This window comes from Oryctolagus cuniculus, chromosome 2 (assembly GCF_051225735.1).
Source record: "Oryctolagus cuniculus isolate XC-2025 breed Fujian yellow rabbit chromosome 2, ASM5122573v1, whole genome shotgun sequence".
Classification (NCBI taxonomy): Eukaryota; Metazoa; Chordata; class Mammalia; order Lagomorpha; family Leporidae; genus Oryctolagus; species Oryctolagus cuniculus.
In genome coordinates, this window is record NC_142868.1 from 160,858,075 (window position 1) to 160,877,366 (window position 19,292).

General features: G+C 47.5%; 1 protein-coding gene across 2 annotated transcripts in view; it reads left to right on the forward strand.

Annotated features, from left to right (window-relative positions):
* The first annotated feature begins 786 nt into the window (after positions 1–786).
* Positions 787–19,292, forward strand: part of STPG4 (sperm-tail PG-rich repeat containing 4) — a 55,597-nt gene continuing 37,091 nt past the window's right edge. The window contains exons 1-4 of one of the 2 annotated variants that reach the window (XM_089327696.1): positions 787–924; positions 2,102–2,161; positions 3,756–4,013; positions 4,258–8,716. In XM_089327696.1, the coding sequence (XP_089183822.1) occupies positions 844–924; positions 2,102–2,161; positions 3,756–4,013; positions 4,258–4,398 (540 nt within the window). In that variant the 5' untranslated portion in view covers positions 787–843 and the 3' untranslated portion in view covers positions 4,399–8,716. Of the gene's footprint in view, positions 925–2,101; positions 2,162–3,755; positions 4,014–4,257; positions 8,717–19,292 lie in introns of those variants that run through there. The other variant, XM_002709726.5, reaches the window with a different exon arrangement.

Genomic DNA, 19,292 nt, shown 5'->3' on the forward strand with positions numbered 1-19,292 from the left:
AGAGCCCACATTGAAGGCACAGTGCCATACAGTTCTGAACATCTCAGCCGCATCTCACTAACCCCAGGCAGAGAATCAATCCTATCAAATGCGGCCGGCGTTCAGAGGTGGTCCAGCGAGGAGGAGGAAGGAACCAAGGCAGCAGGGAAAGATGAAGGCCGCTCGAACAGGAACTCCCAGTGCCCACGGTAGCAGCCCGGTCGCTGGAGGCTTTGGCAAGTCCCGTCTCTAGCAAGGTGTGTGCAGGAAGGCGGTGAGGGAAGCACGGGAGGGAGGTGAGAAATGGGAAGTCTGACGGGCAGTGGGGCGCTGCGGTCAGCCACGGACTTGAACTCTGCCACCTGAGGAGTGTTGCTGCCTCACCGCTCTTTCTCATCCACAAAACCGGGACCAAAACCTGCTTTTCAAGTTGGTTACGAGGCTTAGATGAAGTCCCAGCAACACGGGCGGTGTTCCACACAATGAACTTCAGGTTGAGCGGAGGGTTGGTTTTGAAAGGGGAGAAGCCAGAGCCACGTGAAAATCCGGAGAGGAAAGCAGTGGTCCCGGCGTCGGAGCCAGGGAATCCTGTGCGGGCCCCCCCCCCCCCCCCCCACTGAATTTCTGTCGGGGGTCGGAGCTGGTGGCGGTTGTTTGTCCCTCCCTCGACGCAGGTTCTCACCTGAGGACGCTGCTAGGGGACTCCAGGGACTTCCTCATTGCACGCGCGCGTGGGCGTCTCCGTGCCGCGTGCGCGCCGCTCTCCCCCACCCCTGAGCGCCTGCTGCGCACGCCCCGCCGCCGCCCGCGGTCACAGGCGCCTCCTAGCAACGGGACCCTAGCCTGGGCCGGGCGAGCGGCGCCATGGATCAGCAGGGCGTCACCATCACCTCCGCCGCCGGAGGACGGGAGGATCTGGAGCGGGAATTGCTCGCCGCGGCCTCGGTGCGGCCGGCGTCCTCTAGCCCCGCGCTGCCCTTTCCCGCCTCTCTGGTTTCCGGCCTGTGTGCCCCTCTGCTCGGTCTTCACTGGCTCTTCCCTTAGTTTTATTTCCCCTTCCCTTGCGGCCTCCGCTAGCCTTCCCCTCACCCTTTCCGTGCCTGCCTTCTCCCCGTTAATTGCACTAGACAGGACGTTTCTCTCCTTTTTCCTTCTGTCTGCCTGGAGAATGGAGTTTTCCTCCCTTAGGCTATGAGGGACATTTTGTCCCGCCTCCTACTTTAGTATTTATGTATAATTTTTTTAACTTCTGTTGCGTTTTTAAGTAAATATGATGAGGGATGATGAACTCATCTTTTATTTTTTCCCCTTAAGATGAATATAAACGGTGGATGAGTTTCGATCACGTGCCTTGGACAAAACCCAGCCGCAGCTGCCAGTTCCCTTGCTTTGGATTGAGCGTGTTTCTTTGCGTTTCTTTGCTCTCCTCACCACCTCCTCTCCCTGTTTCTCCGTAGAGGTGGGACGTCTGTCTTGACCTGCCTGAGAAAGCTTTCTGGGACTATACAATGCACAACCAGGAAGATTCATCAATAATATATACACGTCCAAAAAGAGCAGTGTGGATGGAACAATATGTTTTAAGAAATGCACATATTTCATAGTAAAATTAAAGCCCAGTGGTACCAAGTAGAATGGATTAAAGTTACTGAAATAACCGACCTGTTGACTTGGCAGAGGTGTTAAAAATTAAAGCTGCCATGTATTGTGTGGTGATTATGGGTGCAAGTGTTTCTGTGGGCAATGCCTGATTTTCATGCCGCCTCTGGTATGTTCTGATGTTCTTATGACTTTCCCAGTGCCCTTAGCTGGGCAGTGTTGGGCTCTGGTTCACAACTAAATCCATCTGTCGTCAAGCCCAACTCTTTACTAGGAACGCCGACTGTCCTTTCAATATCTCTGAAATGCAATGTTTATTACCAAGGAAATTTGCATGTAAGATTATAAAAGCAATTTAAGGAAATAAAACATAGGCAAAATTTATCATTATGTAGCTTTTATTTTAATGAAGGCTTGTCAATTTGGTACAGGTATTAATTTCTTCAAGTAAATGTTTTATAAATGATACATAGTTCTAAAGGATCACCTCTCAAAAATAAGTGTATTTTGTGTTTTTCAATAGAAACCAACACGGAAGACTTCATCTTTTGAAAGAGAAGGATGGTGGAGAGTAGCATTAACAGTGTGTACATTTCAGTCTTTCTTATTCAGATGATTCCAATTCCCATTGATACTTTAATTGGCCTTAGCTTTTAAGCTAGCACTGGACTGGAAGTAAACGGTGGTGGTTCAGATCTGTGTGGGCCTTTCAGCTTCCCTGTCAGCAGATAAAGGGGAAATCAACCTTAAATTTTAAGTGCAAACAAAAGATTGGGAAAATAAAACAAGCCCAGGAACCTGATGTTTCACAGGATACCTAGACAAGGTCAGCCTGTGGTCTGATTTATGATCTTAGTGAGGTTGTGCAAGAAAGAAAAGCCTCACACTGTGGGACGGTGTTGTGGTTTCGGCTTTTATCTTAGACGGCACAGGGCCTACAATAACATTTGTTACCATGGTCAATGCATAGAAGTGAGATGGTGATTTATGAAAGAAAAGTACTGTTTCTGTACTGCAGACATATTTTCCATATTCAGTACCCTCAGTACCCTTCAGTAATAGAGGGGCACATGGATCACAGCCTCCTTGGGACTGAGCTAATTTTTTAAATACTTATCTGAGAGGCAGAGAGACAGAGAGCTCGCATCTGCAGGTTTACTCCCCAGATCCCTGCAGTGGCCTTAGAGGTGGATGGAGCTGGACTTGAACACAAGCACTCCAGCGAGGGATGCCTTGACATGCAGGCGAAACACCTAAACTAAAGTTAATAGTGGTGGGGTGAGCTGAGCGCTCAGTGGGAAGACAGCCACGAGAGCAGCCATCACTAAACCTTCAGGTCTGGCCATTCAGCCGCACTGTGCCTGTGATCGGCAAGCACCAAATCTCTGTTGAAAGTGCCAAACCTCTTTCTGGGCGTAAGTAGACCCTATGGGCTTCCAGTCCGTCCCCAGTCTCATTAACTTTCAGTTTCTCTCTTGAAGGCTAGAGAGAAACAGTCTTCACTAAGCTGAAATAAGAGAGTTGAGAACCTATCCTGAGTCGTCTCACTAGCGGCCTGAAATTTGTAGTCAAAAGTTGAATCACGGCAGGCACCGAGGCTCACTAGGCTAATCCTCCGCCTGCGGCGCCAGCACCCCGGGTTCTAGTCTGGTTCCTGGCTTCAGATTGGTGCAGCGCTGGCTGTAGCAGTCATTTGGGGGGTGAACCAACGGAAAGAAGACCTTTGTCTCTCACTGTCTATAACTCTGCATGTCAAAAAAAAAAAGTTGAATCACATATCGAAGTATATCCAAAGTTACCTTTTAAAAAGTTACACTCCATGTGTAACCCATTTGCTATAACTAGCAATTTTTTCAGAAAGAAATTAATCGTGATTCTCTTGAAATATTGTCTATGAAGAGTGTTTATAGTACCAGAGGATTTCAGAAACTTTGCAGAAAAGTGGAATTGAAAGATAATATTTACTTTGGTGCAAAAAATTTTGAAATCTCTTTCATAATTTCTAAAAGTAATAGACATTTCTCTAAACTTTTTGAAGGCCCGGGGGATTTGATAGGATGTCATTAAACTCAAAAGTGAACAGAAATTCTACTTATAAATGACCCTTCCAAAAATGGTGCTTTAGGAGAAGATACAGGTTTACACAATGCCTTAAAACTGATGTCGATTTTTCACAGAATACTCCTATACCTGGCACATACCACCTGAAAACTTTCATTGAAGAATCTTCGTTAAATCCAGTGATAGCAACGTACAATTTCAAAAATGAAGGAAGGAAAAAACCACCTCTCGTGCAAAGAAACAATCCAGTCCTGAATGATCTTCCACAGTACATGCCTCCTGACTTCCTGCACCTGCTAAACAAGCAAGCAGCCACTTACTCATTCAAAGACAGGCCTCGGCCCAGCCCCAGCACGCTGGTGTACAAGGATAAGGTAAGCGCTTGCCACGAGGGGTTGTGTGGGAAGTCTATTAAGAGCCCCTGAGGAAAATAGTCCCTGAACAGTGAGCGTATCTCCCCCAGGGGAAATGGGAGCCCTTCAGGATGTCTCATTTAAAACAGAAGTCAAATGAGGGTAGGGTGGGGCGGGCATTGTGGTGCAGCCAGTTAAGCTTGGGACGCCCACATCCCATAAAGGAGTGCTAGTTCAAGTCCTGGCTACTCCTCTTCTTTTCCAGCTTCCTACTAATGCGCCTTGGGGAGACAGTCCAGGCTCAAGTGCTTGGCCCCTGCCACGCTGGTGGGAGAACAGGATGGAGTTCCTGGCTGCTGGCTTCCGGCTGGCCCAGCCCTGGCTCTTGAGGGCATTTGGGGAGTGACCCCACACGTGGAAGATCTCTCCTCTCTCTCCTCCCCTTCCCTCCTCTCTCCTCTCCTTCCCTCTTCTTCCCTCTCCTCCTCTTCCCCCTCCCCCTCTCCTTCTCCCTTTCTCTATCACTTTGTGTTTCAAATAAATATTTTTTTTAAAAAAAGAAAAGAAATCAAATAGGGACCTGACCCGTAAGAAGTTTCCCTGTGTGGGCTTCTGAGCCTAAGAGAGGACGCTGGGCAGAGTCTCCCTGCTGAGCCACTCTGCAGGTCTCCCCAGCCTGGGAGCCCCTGGGTCCTATCTGTGAGTCACCCCTGCCCTGGCCTCTTTGAGCACTTTCTACAGAGAGCACCCTTAAAGAGAAAGCCCTGGCTGCAAGTGCGTATCCTTCTAAGTGTGTGACTGTAGCTATATGCCACAGGGCAGCTCCTCGGGTTCTTTCATGGTCCCAGGAAGGTCAGTCTATTCTCAGTGCCACCGTTTCATTCATGGCTCGGGTAACACAGGCAGGGCTATGCTTGCAGCCCTGTGCCGGACTCTGCGAGGGAAGATGTTTTTGACCTGGAGATACTGAAGTAGCAGCATAAGGCAAAACATATGGAGTGCTGAGATAAATAGGGTAGCGGGAGAGGTCAGCGGAGGCTGGGTTAAAAGGCTGGAAGGCTCTTTCTCTGCATCAGGTAGGACTTGACCTTGACTGATAGGTCAAGTGGCTCTGGATAGTTCCCTGTGGGCTTCCATGGATATTCTCTTCAGTGCTTCTTTCCTGAGCATTTTGAAATGGGTAGAACAGATGTTATCTCCGTTTTACCTGAAGGAAGAGCCGGGGGAACAGAGCCTCAGTGGCTTGTTCAAAGGCACCTGGCTCCTAAATGGGTCGGTGACACAACCGAGTACTTCTGAGCCCAACTGCACTCCCTTTTCCAGTCTCCTTTGTGCCCTCCAGCTTGATTGAGGGGCAGGATTTGTCCAGGAAAGAGGCACTTCAGGGAGGAGGCCATTGTTGAAGGCGTGGAACTGGCTGGTGCCTGGCTGTTCAAGGGATACAGCTGTGACCTGGGCTTTGGGCACTTGTCTCCGTTCACTGTGTCTTCATAACTCTCATTTATAAAGACGCTGATCATAGTGTCGATCTTCACACATTAATCAGGATGTTACTGTGATAACTTGAGCAGGAATGCCTGGCAACCAGAAGTGAAGTACGGAGAGTCACGGCAGCTGGCTGACGGCGCGGGTCAGATGCCACGTGGGATGCTTGCGTTCCGTTTCAGGGTTGCATCCGTTTGCTTCCCACCTCTGCTTCCTGGGAGGCTCAAGTACTGGGGTCCCTGTGCTATATGAGAGAGACAAGCTTGGCCTAGCCCAGCTGCAACTGTTGCCAGCATTTGGGGAGGGAACCAGATGATGGAAGATCTCTCTCTCTCTCTCTCTCCCCTCTCCCCTCTCCTTTTCTCCCCCTTTCAAATAAAAATGAAAACATATTTGAAAGTCCAAAGGATTAGGATTTTAAAGTGGACAAGAAATTTTCATCAGGATGAGCACACGGTATCCTTGATATGTAGATGCATCCTACTGCTTGGCAAACTAGAGCTGAAATAGAACAGAGTGATAACTGTTCACTGGGTAGATCTTAGGCTGCTTGCTCCAGTGTGTGAATGTGAACACTAAGTCATGCTTGCATTTTATGGCTTGATATCAGGTAACCAAGCTGCATAGGACATAGTTCCGGCCACCTCAAACACAAAGTCCTCTTTTTCTCCTTGGCTGTTAACTTCCTGTCTGCTTCCTTCCCTCTTGATTTTGTGGGTCTCTGAGGGTCTACCAAAGGCCTGCTGTTGAAAGGGAAAGCACGGGAGGTTGGGATTAGGCAAAACTAAAGGGTTTAGATGACCAAGAGAATTCGGATGTATGAAACCTGCAGTGGGGAGGGTGTTGTGGCACAGGGGGTTAGTCTGCCACATCCCGAGTGTTCGAGTGTCTGGAATTGAGAGCCAGCTCCTCTGATTCCCACCCAGCTTCCTGCTCGTGTCCCTGGGAGATAGCACATGATGGCCCAGGTCCTTGGGTTCCTGCCACCCATGTGGGAGACCCAGATGGAGTTCCTGGCTCCTGGCTTCAACTTGGCCCAGCCCGGGCTGTTGGGGGCATTTGGGAGAGGGAATCAGCAGATGAAGGATCTTTCTCTATCTCACCATGTTTTTCAAATAAGTAAATAAATATTAAAAAAAAAAAAACCCTGAAGAAAGCATACTTTCTCTGTTCTTTTCATTTTTCTACCCCACCTCCTACAAAGGATTATGCCCCAGAGGCTAGAATAATTCAATCTTTTTCCTAAACATTTCTGATTTCTGTTTCAAAGACATGTAATAATATGTTCACAGGTGAGAAATACTTAGATGTGACATTGTTTGCTCACCAATAAAATTCATAATTCTGATGTTTTAAACAGAAATCAGTAAAATCATTTGAGTTTTAGGTAGATAGAGTACACATTATTATCATTAAAATAGAACAGCCTTCTTAAACTCAATAATTTCTAATAGAATGGGGGCCGGCACTGTGGCGCAGCAGGTTAAAGCCCTGGCCTGAAGTGCTGGAATCCCATATGGGCGCTGGTTCTAGTCCCGGCTGCTCCTCTTCCGATCCAGCTCTCTGCTATGGTCTGGGAAAGCAGTAGAAGATGGCCCAAGTGCTTGGGCTCCTGCACCTGCGTGGGAGACCTGGATGAAGCTCCTGGCTCCTGGCTTCGGATCAGTGCAGCTCCAGCCGTTGCAGCCAATTGGGGAGTGAACCATTGGATGGAAGACCTCTCTCTCTCTCTCTCTCTCTGTCTCTCTCCCCCCTCTGGGTAACTCTGACTTTCAAATAAATAAATAAATCTTTTAAGAAAAAAAATTTCTAATAGAATGTTGACATTGTACTTCAATAGTGATGCTTTTTAATTGTAAAGAAGTTTTTATTGGCTTTAATACCTCTATCCTAAAGCATATAACTCCACTGGAGACTGTATATCAGAGAGTCTCACAGGATATGTACATGTGTGTACTTGTGATATCCATGTGTAAACTCACCTATATATTGCCTTTCCCAAAGAGGATTTGAGGTGGCCTCGCAATGTTTACCATAATTTTTCATTATTAGAGAAATCATACATTTTCATTGTAGAATGTGAAGATACTTCAAATCATTCATGGCAATGTAATTGAAAGTTAAGTTTATTTTGGTACAATAATTTTGAAATCCCTGTGTATGTGAGATCTTCAAAAATTTCATGGAAAGTAGCATTGGCTTAGCAGTTAAGGTACCACTTAGGATGCCCACATTCCACAGCAAGATTGCCTGGGTTCCAGTCTTTGCTTTGCTCCTGATTCCAGTGCGCCCTGGGTAGCAGCAGGTAATGTTGACCAGGTTCCGGGTTCTTGGGTCCTTGCCACTCAGGAGGGAGACCCAGACTGAGGTCTTAGCTTCTGACATTGGCATGATACAGCCCCAGTGCTTGCTGGCATTTGCAGAGTGAACAATGGATAGATCTGTCTGTCTGTCTGTCTCTCTCTCTCTCTCTTTGTGTCTCTGCTTTTCAAACAAGTAAACGAATATGATTTTTAAAAAAGTTGGCAGAGGGGCTGGTGCCATGGCTCACTTGGTTAATCCTCTGCCTGCGGTGCCAACATCCCATAAGGGCACCGGGTTCTAGTCCCAGTTGCTCCTCTTCCAGTCCAGCTCTCTGCTGTGGCCTGGGAAGGCAGCGGAAGATGGCCCAAGTGCTTGGGCCCCTGCACCTGCGTGGGAGACCAGGAAGAAGCACCTGGCTCCTGGCTTCGGATCGGCGTAGCTCTGGCCATAGTGGCCATTTGGGGGGGTGAACCAACGGAAGGAAGACCTTTCTCTCTCTCTCACTGTCTAACTCTATCTTTCAAATAAAACAAACAAACAAACAAACAAAAACAATACTTAAAAAAAAAAAAGTTGGCAGAAATACATGTTATAGGCCAGTGCCGCGGCTCACTAGGCTAATCCTCCACCTGCGGCGCCAGCACCCCGGGTTCTAGTCCCGGTTGGTGCGCTGGATTCTGTCACGGTTGCTCCTCTTCCAGTCCAGCTCTCTGCTGTGGCCCGGGAGTGCAGTGGAGGATGGCCCAAGTCCTTGGGCCCTGCACCCCGTGGGAGACCAAGAGGAAGCACCTGGCTCTTGGCTTTGGATTGGTGCAGCTTGCCGGCCGTAGCAGCCATTTAGGGGGTGAACCAACGGAAGGAAGACCTTTCTCTCTGTCTCTCTCTCTCTCTCACTGTCTAACTCTGCCTGTCAAAAAAAAAAAAAAATTAAAGAAATACATGTTATAAAAAATGGATGCATGGATTTCAAAATGATTTGCATGAGCTTTCTGAAGTACCCTCATGTATGTGCAGAAGTGGACCCATCTCTCTCCTTGCGTTGTTCTAAGTCTTGCTCTTCCCTACCAGGGTTGCGATCCTCCAGTGAGCCCTGGGTTCCTCCCCTTTGTGCACTGCCACTCCTCCCACCACTCCTGTCACAACGGAGATGCTCTTCCCCGCATTGCTCAGGTTCTTGAATCTCTTCTGCCTCAGCCACCTGCTCCTTGGAATTTTTTCAAGACCAAAAATGTCAGTCTTTCATAGTCTCCATCACATGAATCCCTCTCTCTCTCAATTTATTTATTTGAATGTTACAGATACAGCAGGTTGGGGTGGGGAGAGAGATTTTCCTTCTGCTGGTTCCCTCACCAAATGGCCGCAAAGGCCAGGGTTGGGCCAGATGGAAGCCAGGAGCCAGGAGCTTCTTCTGGGTCTCCCACATGAGTGGCAGGGGCCCAAGAACTTGGGCCATCTTCTGCTGCATTTCCCAAGCACTTGAGCAGAGAGCTGGGTCGAAGTGGAGCAGCTCGGACATGAACTGCAATGCTAGCAGTGGCTTTACCTGCTGTGCCACAGTTCCGGCCCGTGAATCCCTTTCTTTCTCCATACTCTAATATCCCAGCCCCGGCCATCTTTCTGTTCCCTGCAGCCTATAATCCATCGACTGTCCCACCTTTTCACCACCTCTCAACCCCCTGGTGTTTCCCTTCAAAGCTGAAGTGCCATAGTTAATCATTACAGTTACTCTTGCCCTGACTGCTCATTTCTTAGTTGTTTGGCAAAGCCACACCCTGGTTAAATCTCACTCTCTGCTACTTTGTACCTGCGTCCACAGCGCTGAGTGACTAGGCCTACTTTAATCCCCTCACTTGCAGCAGGCACTGAGTGGACTTTGCTAGTTGATTTACTTCCCCCTTGCCTGCTTAGGTGGCTTTATCTCATCTCCCCTCTTCTCAAACCTTGGACACCTCCTCCCCCGTCCTCTCTCATTCTTTCTCCTTCTGCTTTTTGCTGACCCTTTGGGGTACCCTCACCCTCAGACCTCTTCTTGATCTCCACTCACTCCCCGGATGGTGCTGTTCCCAGTGTCAAGGCTAGGAACACTGTATTTATTTGTGATTAACCAAACTTGTATCTCCTGCCCACACATCCTTCTGGATTCCCAGGCTGTATATCCCACTGCTTTTTTGACCCCTCTGCTTGTCCAATCCAGGGCTTCCCAACCTCGGCACCTTTGACATTTTAGAGAGGATAAAGCTGCGTGTTGTGGGATGTTTAGCAGCCTTCCTGGCTCACGTTCATTAGATGCCATTAGCAATCTCCCCTCCCAGTTGTAGCCACCAAAAATGTTTCCAGACCTCACCAAGTGTTCCCTGGCGGGTAAAAATACTCCTGTTTGAGAACGGCTGGGTTAAGGCATTGTGATGGTGGGTGTGATCTCTGTGTGGGTTTTCTGAGTCAGCAGCCTATGGTGAACTGGCTTCACTCCTGACTTCATTCTCTCCCTCTCCCCCAACCTTAAAGTAGGTTTTTTTTTAAATTTTTTAAATTTATTTATATATATTTTTAAATATTTCTTTTTCTTTCTTTCTTTTTTTTTTTTTTTTTTTTTTTTTTTGACAGGCAGAGTGGACAGTGAGAGAGAGAGACAGAGAGAAAGGTCTTCCTTTGCCGTTGGTTCACCCTCCAATGGCCGCCGCGGTCGGCGCGCTGCGGCCGGCGCACCGCGCTGATCCGATGGCAGGAGCCAGGAGCCAGGTGCTTTTCCTGGTCTCCCATGGGGTGCAGGGCCCAAGCACCTGGGCCATCCTCCACTGCACTCCCTGGCCACAGCAGAGGGCTGGCCTGGAAGAGGGGCAACCGGGACAGAATCCGGCGCCCCGACCGGGACTAGAACCCGGTGTGCCGGCGCCGCTAGGCGGAGGATTAGCCTAGTGAGCCGCGGCGCCGGCCTCTCTTTTTTTTTCATTTGTTTGACAGGTAGAGTTACAGACAATGAGAGAAAGAGACAGAGAGAAAGGTCTTCCTTCCGTTGGTTCACCCCCCAAATGGCTGCTACAGCTGGTGCTGCGCTGTTCCGAATCCAGGAGCCAGGTGCTTCCTCCTGGTCTCCCATGGGGTGCAGGGCCCAAGGACTTGGGCCATCCTCCACTGCCCTCCCGGGCCACAGCAGAGAGCTAGACTGGAAGAGGAGCAACCGGGACTAGAACCTGGGGCCCATATGGGATTCCAGCGCCGCAGGCGGAGGATTAACCAAGTGAGCCATGGTTCGAGCCTGCCTGCTTGCTTGCTCTTCCTTCCTTCCTTCCTTCCTACCTTCCTACCTTCCTACCTTCCTACCTTCCTACCTTCCTATCTTCCTACCTTCCTACCTTCCTCTCTCTCTCTCTCTCTCTCTCTTTCTTTGTCAGAGTTACAGACTTCATCTTCCATCTGCTGGTTCACGGGTCTTCTATCTGCTGGTTCACTCCTCAGATGGCTGAACAGCTAGAGTTGGGCCAATCCAAAGCCAGTACCCAGAAGCTTCTTTCAGGTCTCCCATGTGGGTTCAGGGGTCCAAACACTTGGGCCATCTTCTGCTGCTTTCCCAGGCCATAAGCAGAGAGCTGAATTGGAAGTGGAGCAGCTGGGACTCGAACCTTAACTCACTATGCCACAGCACCGGCCCAAATGACAAGATTTCATTCTTTTTTATGGTTAAATAATTTTCAGTTGTGTAAGTATACCACATTCTTCTAGCCATGTATCTGTCAGTGCCTCTCTGTTGACTTACAGCTTAGTGGCTATGGCTACTGCTGCAGTAACCATGGGAGTACCGGAGTCTGTCTGATACGCGGATTTCATTTCCTTTGGATATGTACCCAGTAGTGGGATAGCTGAAGCTATGCTGGATCTATTTTTAGCTCCATGAAGAACCTCGTACCGTTCTCCATGGCGGCTGTCCTGACCTAAGTGCACATTCCCACTGGATGCTCTCTGGCGTCGGTCGTGTTTTTGCTTTTCTGGTAAAAGCCATTCTGACTGGGGTAAGAAGACATCTGATTATGGTTTGGATTTGCACTTCCCTGTGACTAAGGGTGTTGAGCATTTTCCCGGGTGCTTATTGGCCATGAGTATATCTTCTCTTCAGAAATCTCTATTCAGATCATTTGCCCAATTTTGATGAGATTCTTTTTGTTTCGTTTGTTGAGCTTTGAGTTCCTTATATATTCTGGATGTTAATCCCTTTGACAAGGGATGAACAGGTTGCAACTGTTTTCTCCAATTCTGTAGGATGTGTCTTCCTCTGTTGGTGATTTCCTTTGGTATACAAAAGCTTCTTGGCTTGATAGAATCCTGTTTGTCTATTTTTGCTTTCATTGCCTGCACTTTTTGAGGTCTTATCCAAAAATCCATCACCTGTTCTAATGCCTTGGAGTGTTTCTCCCGTGTTTTCTTCTAGTAGTTTCATGATTTCAGGTCTTACATTAGATCTTTGATTCCTTTGGAGTTGCTTTTTGTATATGGTGAGAGCTAGGAATCTAGGTTCATTTGTCTGCATATGCATATTCAGTTTTCTTAGCACCATGTCTTTTCCAATGTATATTTTTGTAGAAAACCAGCTGGCAGTAGCTATAGATTTGTTTCTGTGTTTTCTATTCTGTTCCATGGGTCTGTGTGTCAGTTTTTGTGCCAGTACCATGCTGTCTTGGTTACTGTAGAGACCAGATATTATAATGCCTCCAGCATTTTTCTTTACAGTCAAGATTTCTTTGATTATTTAGTCTTTTGTGGTTAAATATGAGTTTTAGGATTTTTTTCTGTTTCTGTGAAGAGCGCTATTAGTACTTTAATGGGGATTACATTGAACCTGTAAATCATATTGGATAGTATGGGGTAGCATGGACATTTTGGCAATGTTAATTCTTCCAACCTATGAATGTGGGAGGTATTTCCATTGTTTTGTGTCTTCTTCTTCAAGTTCTTTCATCAGTATTTTGAGATTTTCATTGTAGAGATAATTCATTTCTTTGGTTAAATTTAAATTTATATTTATGGATTTATCTGAGAGGCAGAGAGACAGGATGGGGGAGAGAGAGAGACAGAGAGAAATAGCGAGCGCACACGCACACTTCCATTTGCTGGCCCACTCCCCAAATGCCCATGATGGGATTCTTGCGATAACCGGGGCTGGACCAAGACAAAGCCATAAATCAGGAACCCAACCCAGATCTCCCCTGTGGATGATCGGGCACCCACACTCCTGAGTCAGCACCTCTGTCCTCCAGGATCGACCACAGCAGGGAAGCAGAGGCGGGAGCCAGAGGCAGGCACTGAACCCACGCACTCTGACGTTGGCATTCCAGCTGGTGTCTAAGCAGCTAGGCCAAATCCCTGTCCCTGGGATTGATTTCTTGATCTGTTTCTTAGCAAGTTACTGTATACAAATGCAACTTTTTTGTATGTTGATTTTTCTATCCTACAACTCTCCTGAATTTGCTCATCAGTTCCCACAGCCTTCAGCTGGTCTTTAGGTTTTTCTACATAGAGAATCATGTTGTCCTCATGTGATTATCTTTATTCTTGAAAATTTATTTTTATGAATTCCCCAAAGTCCAAGAGATGAGTGGTTTCTACCAAAGAAGGTTTCTTTTCTTTCTTTTTTTTTTTTAAGATTTTTATTTATTTATTTGAAAGGCAGAGTTACAGAGAGGCAGAGGCAGAGAGAGACAGAGGTCTTCCACCTGCTGGTTCACTCCCCAGATGACCACGATGGCTGGAGCTGTGCCGATCTGAAGCCAGGAGCCTGGAGCTACTTCTGGGTCTCCCACTCAAGTGCAGGGGCCCAAGCACTTGGACCATCTTCTATTGCTTTCTCAGGCCATAGCAGAGAGCTGGAGCAGCTAGGGATCGAACTGGCACCCATGTGGAATGCTGGCACTGCAGGTGGCGGCTTTTCCTGTTATGCCACAGCGCCAGCGCCAGCCCCATAGAAGGTTTGTTTCTGCTTCTGCTAATATTTAGGGGAACTGCCAGTCTGGTATCATTTGAAATGCACTTGCTTATGTGTTCTTAGGTCACCCCAGTTGTGTGAATTTGGACTGGAGTCCGTGGAAGAGAACAGCCCATGGTTATCACCTCTTAGGGATGAGTTTCTTCTCCCCTCCCACGGACACCCTGCTGTCCTTTGGTGATGGGATGAGGTGGGAGAATTTATTTTCTGGAAGTGCCCTTTTAGAGCCTCAAATTCCTGGGGGAGGGCTCCCATGAGGCTGGTACTCATAGCATACTCACGTGTGTGTAACTGGAGGGAAGGTACATGGACGTAATGTTAATGGCGTGCTCGTCTCTGTGAGGAGTACTCGATTAGCAATGGTTTCCATTTGGAAAGTAGGGGTTGGACAGAGGACAAGGAGACCCATTCATTTCTTTTTGTTGATCTTGAGTTGTTTTCCTGGTATAAGTAATGGTCTTTTTCAGTCATGCTCATTAGTAAAAAGCTCAAAATTTTTTGCCCTTATGTATTCTCCCTTCTTTATATGTTCCTTAAAAAAAAAAAAAGATTTATTTCTTTATTTGAAAGTCAGAGTTACAGAGAGAAAGGGAGAGACATCAGACATCTTCTATCTGCTGGTTCACTCCCCACATGGTCACTACCGCCACTGCTGGGCTAAGCCAAGGCCAGGAGCCTGGAGCTTTATCCGAGTCTCCCACATGGGTGACTGGGGCCTAAACACTTCGGCCAACTTCTGCCACTTCTCCCAGGCGATTGGTGGGGAGCTGGGTCCATTTGATGTGTTCAAAAGATATCCCTGACCTGAGACTGGGACTCACAAATCTGGCAGTTCCTTGATTCTTGTTAGCTGTGTTTATAATGTGACGATATATCTCTAAGGATACATTAATTATAAAAGTATTCCAGGATACAACAACTACTGAGAGAATTTTCAACAGAAAGGTTTAGTCTGCGCCCAAGAACGTGGTGGTGGACACCAGGGTGGGCATCCTGGGTCCTGCAGTAACCATGGCCTCCTTGAGAAGCCTCCCTCCAGGGTTCGGCATGAAGTGGTGCATTTTATTAAAACAACAAAACAGTGATCTGAACACTCAGATTAGATTTGAAGTAGGCAGTCATTTTGAGCACCTGCTCTACTCTAGAAACTGGTTAGTTAGAGATCGGGCCAAGACTTAGATGTTGGGATAACAAAGAGCCAAATATAGATAAGACAAAATGATTCATGGTTCATTGAAATGAAAATCGTGGGCCTTGAAGATAGTTTTTGAGGCCAAACTTCTCTACAAGCTGCTGTGGGGCGAAGTGGCAGTTGTGACAGACAACTACCTCAAGGATGTGGCAAATGAAATGAAAGTTGAGTGCAGAAAACTGATCCCAGAAACTGGGACTCACTGTAGTCCTAGTGGAAATGACAAGATACTGGTCAAATTAAGGGGGGTGTTATTGGGTCATCAGGTGTACTTCTTTTTAAAGGAAGTATTATGTTGTCTATTTCTTGGATTTTGAGCAGTGAAAAAATTTTTTTTTTTTGACAGACAGAGTGGACAGTGAGAGAGAGAGACAGAGAGAAAGGTCTTCCTTCCATTGGTTCACCCCCCAAATGGCCACTACAGCCGGCGCACTGCGCTGATCTGAAGCCAGGAGCCAGGTGCTTCTCCTGGTCTCCCATGCAGGTGCAGGGCCCAAGGACTTGGGCCATCCTCCACTGCACTCCTGGGCCACATCAGAGAGCTGGACTGGAAGAGGAAAAACCAGGACAGAATCCGGCGCCCTGACCGGGACTAGAACCCGGGGTGCCAGCGCCACAGGTGGAGGATTAGCCTAGTGAGCCGCAGCGTCGGCGAAGCAGTGAATTTTCTATATGACACAAGAGGCTTAGCTTCTCAGAGAGAAGACATTATTTTACCAACAGTGCCTAAAAATATTTTGCACCTGGCAGCCCCTTGGCTGCACTCACCTTGTTATTCTGATACGGCTTCTAAAGGAGTGAGAAATCTCTTTCTTTCTGTCCTACCTTTTTATGGGTCTGGGTTCTGGTTTCTAGTTCTGTCTGTAACTAGCTTGGAAGTTGCACTTCCATCCTAACAGCATGTTAAAAGCTAAATAAACTGAAAAATCAACAGCTTCTCTTAGAACTGTAAGAGAAGGCAGGTCACAGGGCAAATTTCAGTCCTTCAAATTGGTGAGACAAGCAGGAGGATGCGGATAATCACAACTTAGCAGGAAACCACACATGGTAACCTCTCCAGGAACCCTGACCGGGTAGGAACAGCCGAGCTGTAACCAGCAAGTGGCTGGAGGCTCAGTGTGAGCAAATCTGAGAGTTAAAAGCTCCAGGGGGAGCAGTTGAGAGGTGGCCTCATGGTTTTGTGAGTGAGCTCCAAGAGCTGGAGCAAGCTCTCACAGTAAATATCACTGACAGATCCCTTCCTGCTTCTGCTAGGGTGAGAGGAAAAGGGACAGCATTGAAACTCATCAGAAAAAGAAAAGAAAGAACCCAGCCGGGCACTGTGTCCTTGATAAGGTCTGCCCCTAGGAGAAGCTGGTTCACCAGGACCCGGCTAGCAGAGTTCCATCAGAGCCTCACCCACGGGGGAAGGCGGGGAAGGCACAGTGCCCCACTTCAGCAGCTCTTGTGATCCTGCCCAGCTTAGGAGTGAGGGAGGAGCTGAGAAAAGCTTGTGAAATCCACAGTCCAGAGAGGCTCACCACAGGACTGCTCCTATTGGAGGACAATGGAATGCATCCCTTCCCCCATGCCTATCTCCACATCATTAAAGGTCTGTTTACAGTCATTCCTTTCACTCAGTACATCATAACTCATTATCCATTAAAAATTACATGGTAGACTAAAAGACCAAAAAAAGAAGAAAGAAAAACCTACTTGAAGACATAGAGCAAGCATCACAATCAGGAATGGCAGGGCGCTGCGACAATTGTGATTAAGATGCTGACTGTGGGCGCTAATGGATATAGTAGGCAATGTGCAAGAACAGATGGGCAATGCAAGCAGAGACGGAGTCCTAAGAAAGAACAAGAAGTGCTGGAGAGGGAGAATGCTGGAACAGAAATGAAGGGTGCCTTTGATGGGCTTACAGGTGCACTGGCCTCAGGTGCAGTAAGAATCTGTGACTCCAGGATGTCTCAGGAGAAACCTCCAAAAAGAAGGAAGCCCGAGACAAACCCCCTAGAATATCCAGGAAGCCTGAGACAACTACAAAATGTGTAATATACTCACCATGGGCATACGAGAAGAAGGAAGAGTAAAAAAGAAGAAATATTTGAAAAATGTCAAATTAATGTCAAGAGAGCAAATCAAGCTCCCTGAACAAGAAGGGTAGATGCCGAAGAAAACTTTCGGCTGGGCATGTGATCTTCAAACCTCGGGAAATCAGAGACGGCTCAGAAATCCAAAAGAGGCCCAGGGCAGTGTATGGGGTGGTGGGTGGAGGGAGATGCCTAAGGAGGCACCACCACAAGCCTTGTAGCCCGCTCCTCTTCAGAAACCACGCAAGCAAGAAGAGGAAGTGCAAATCCAGTGCGGGAGAGCAGGCAGCCCCTGGAGAGGAGGGGCCGGGGAGTCCCTGTGGGAGGTTTTACACAGGGACCTCCAGCAGTTGTTTGGTGCCCAGGTGTCCTCCCTTCCTGCCCTGATCACATCCTACTTCCTTATCTCTCTCCTCCCCTCCCCTTTTCCTCCCTGGTCCTTATCTCTTGCTCCTCCCATCTTGTTAATTTCCCGTTTGCCTTAGGCCCCCTCCTCCCTTACTTACTACCCGTCCCCCCCCCCCCCCCCCCCCACTAACCGGCTCCTGCCTCTAACAATTCTGCCTCTCCAATTCTGTACCCTGTGAAATTAGCCTTCACAAGTGAAGGGAAAATAAAAACTTGCCTAGGCAAACAAAAATTTGGGAAATTTGTTGCCAGTAGATAAGTTTCTTTTCTTTTCTTTTCCTTTTTTTTTTTTTTTTTTTTTTTTTTACAGGCAGAGTTAGAGAGACAGAGAGAAAGGTCTTCCTTCTGTTGGTTCATCCCCCAAATGGCCGCTATGGCCGGCGCTGCGCCGATCCAAAGCCAGGAGCCAGGTGCTTCCTCCTGGTCTCCCATGCAGGTGCTGGGGCCCAAGCACTTGGGCCATCCTCCACTGCCTTCCTGGGCCACAGCAGAGAGCTGGACTGGAAGAGGAGCAACCAGGACAGAATCTGGCACCCCGACTGGGATTAGAACCCGGGGTGCCGGCGCCGCAGGCGGAGGATTAGCCTAGTGAGCCGTGGCGCCAGCCAATCAGGTTTTTTTTTTTAAGATTTATTTATTTATTTATATGAAAGGCAGAGTTTATAAAGAGAGAGAGAGGAAGAGACAGAGATGCTGGACCCTCTGGTTCACTCTCCAGATGGCCGCAATAACCAGAGCTGGGCCCGTCTGAAGCCAGAGGTTCCTCCGGGTCTCCCACCTGCTGCCTCTCAGGGGTGTGCCTTAGTATCCAGTATGGAATGAGGACATCTTAATCAGCAGTTGAACTGCTGAAACAAATGCCTGTCCCTTTTTTTTTTTTTTAACTTTCTAACTGATCTAAATGTGAATTTCTCCAAAAATAATGACAAAGTGTGTGATTATGTATTCTTATATATATATCTTGTGTGTGCTTATGTATGTTTACATGTAGGTACAATGAGTGATAGCAATGATACAAGGTACAGGAGGGAGGAATCAGGATTACCTTGTTATGATAAGGTGCTCAATTACCCATAAGGCAGTACAGTGTTATTAAAGGTGGACTGTAAATGTAAATTAGATGTAAATATATATTGTGGGGCCAGCGCTGTGGCGCAGTGGGTTAATGCCCTGGCCTTCAGGGCCAGCATCCTACATGGGCGCCAGTTCGAGTCCTGGCTGTTCCACTTCAGATCCAGCACTCTGGTAGGGCCTGGGAAAGCAGTGGAAGGTGGCCCTGCACCCATGTGGGAGACCTGGAGGAAGTTCCTGGCTCCTGGCTTCGGATAGGTGCAGCTCCGGCCGTTGTGGCCATCTGGGGAGTGAACCATCGGATGGAAGACCTCTCTTTCTTTGCCTCTCCTCTCTCTGTGTAACTCTGACTTTCAAATAAATAAATAAATCTTTAAAAAAAATTAAAAGTAGAAAACGAAAACTGCTATTCTAAGAAAGGAGAGAAAATGAAATAATATAAAATTTAATTAGACCCACAAAGGGTGGGAAAAAAAGAATGGAAAAACAAAAATAGAAGTGAAGAACAAGAGCAAAGAATATTTTTTTAAAGATCTATTATTTATTTGAAAGAGGTGCAGCTTTACCGCTACATCACAGTGCTGGCCCCAGAATTGTTGCAGACAATGAATATGGCAGATATTAATTCAACTGTAAATAATCACTTGGACCATCAATGGTCTTAATGAATCAACTAAAAGACAAGATTGTCAAAGTGGATCAAAATACAAGACCCAGATAAATATTGTCTGCAAGAAACTTACTTTAAGTGTAAGAACATAGGCCGGCGCTGCGGCTCACTAGGCTAA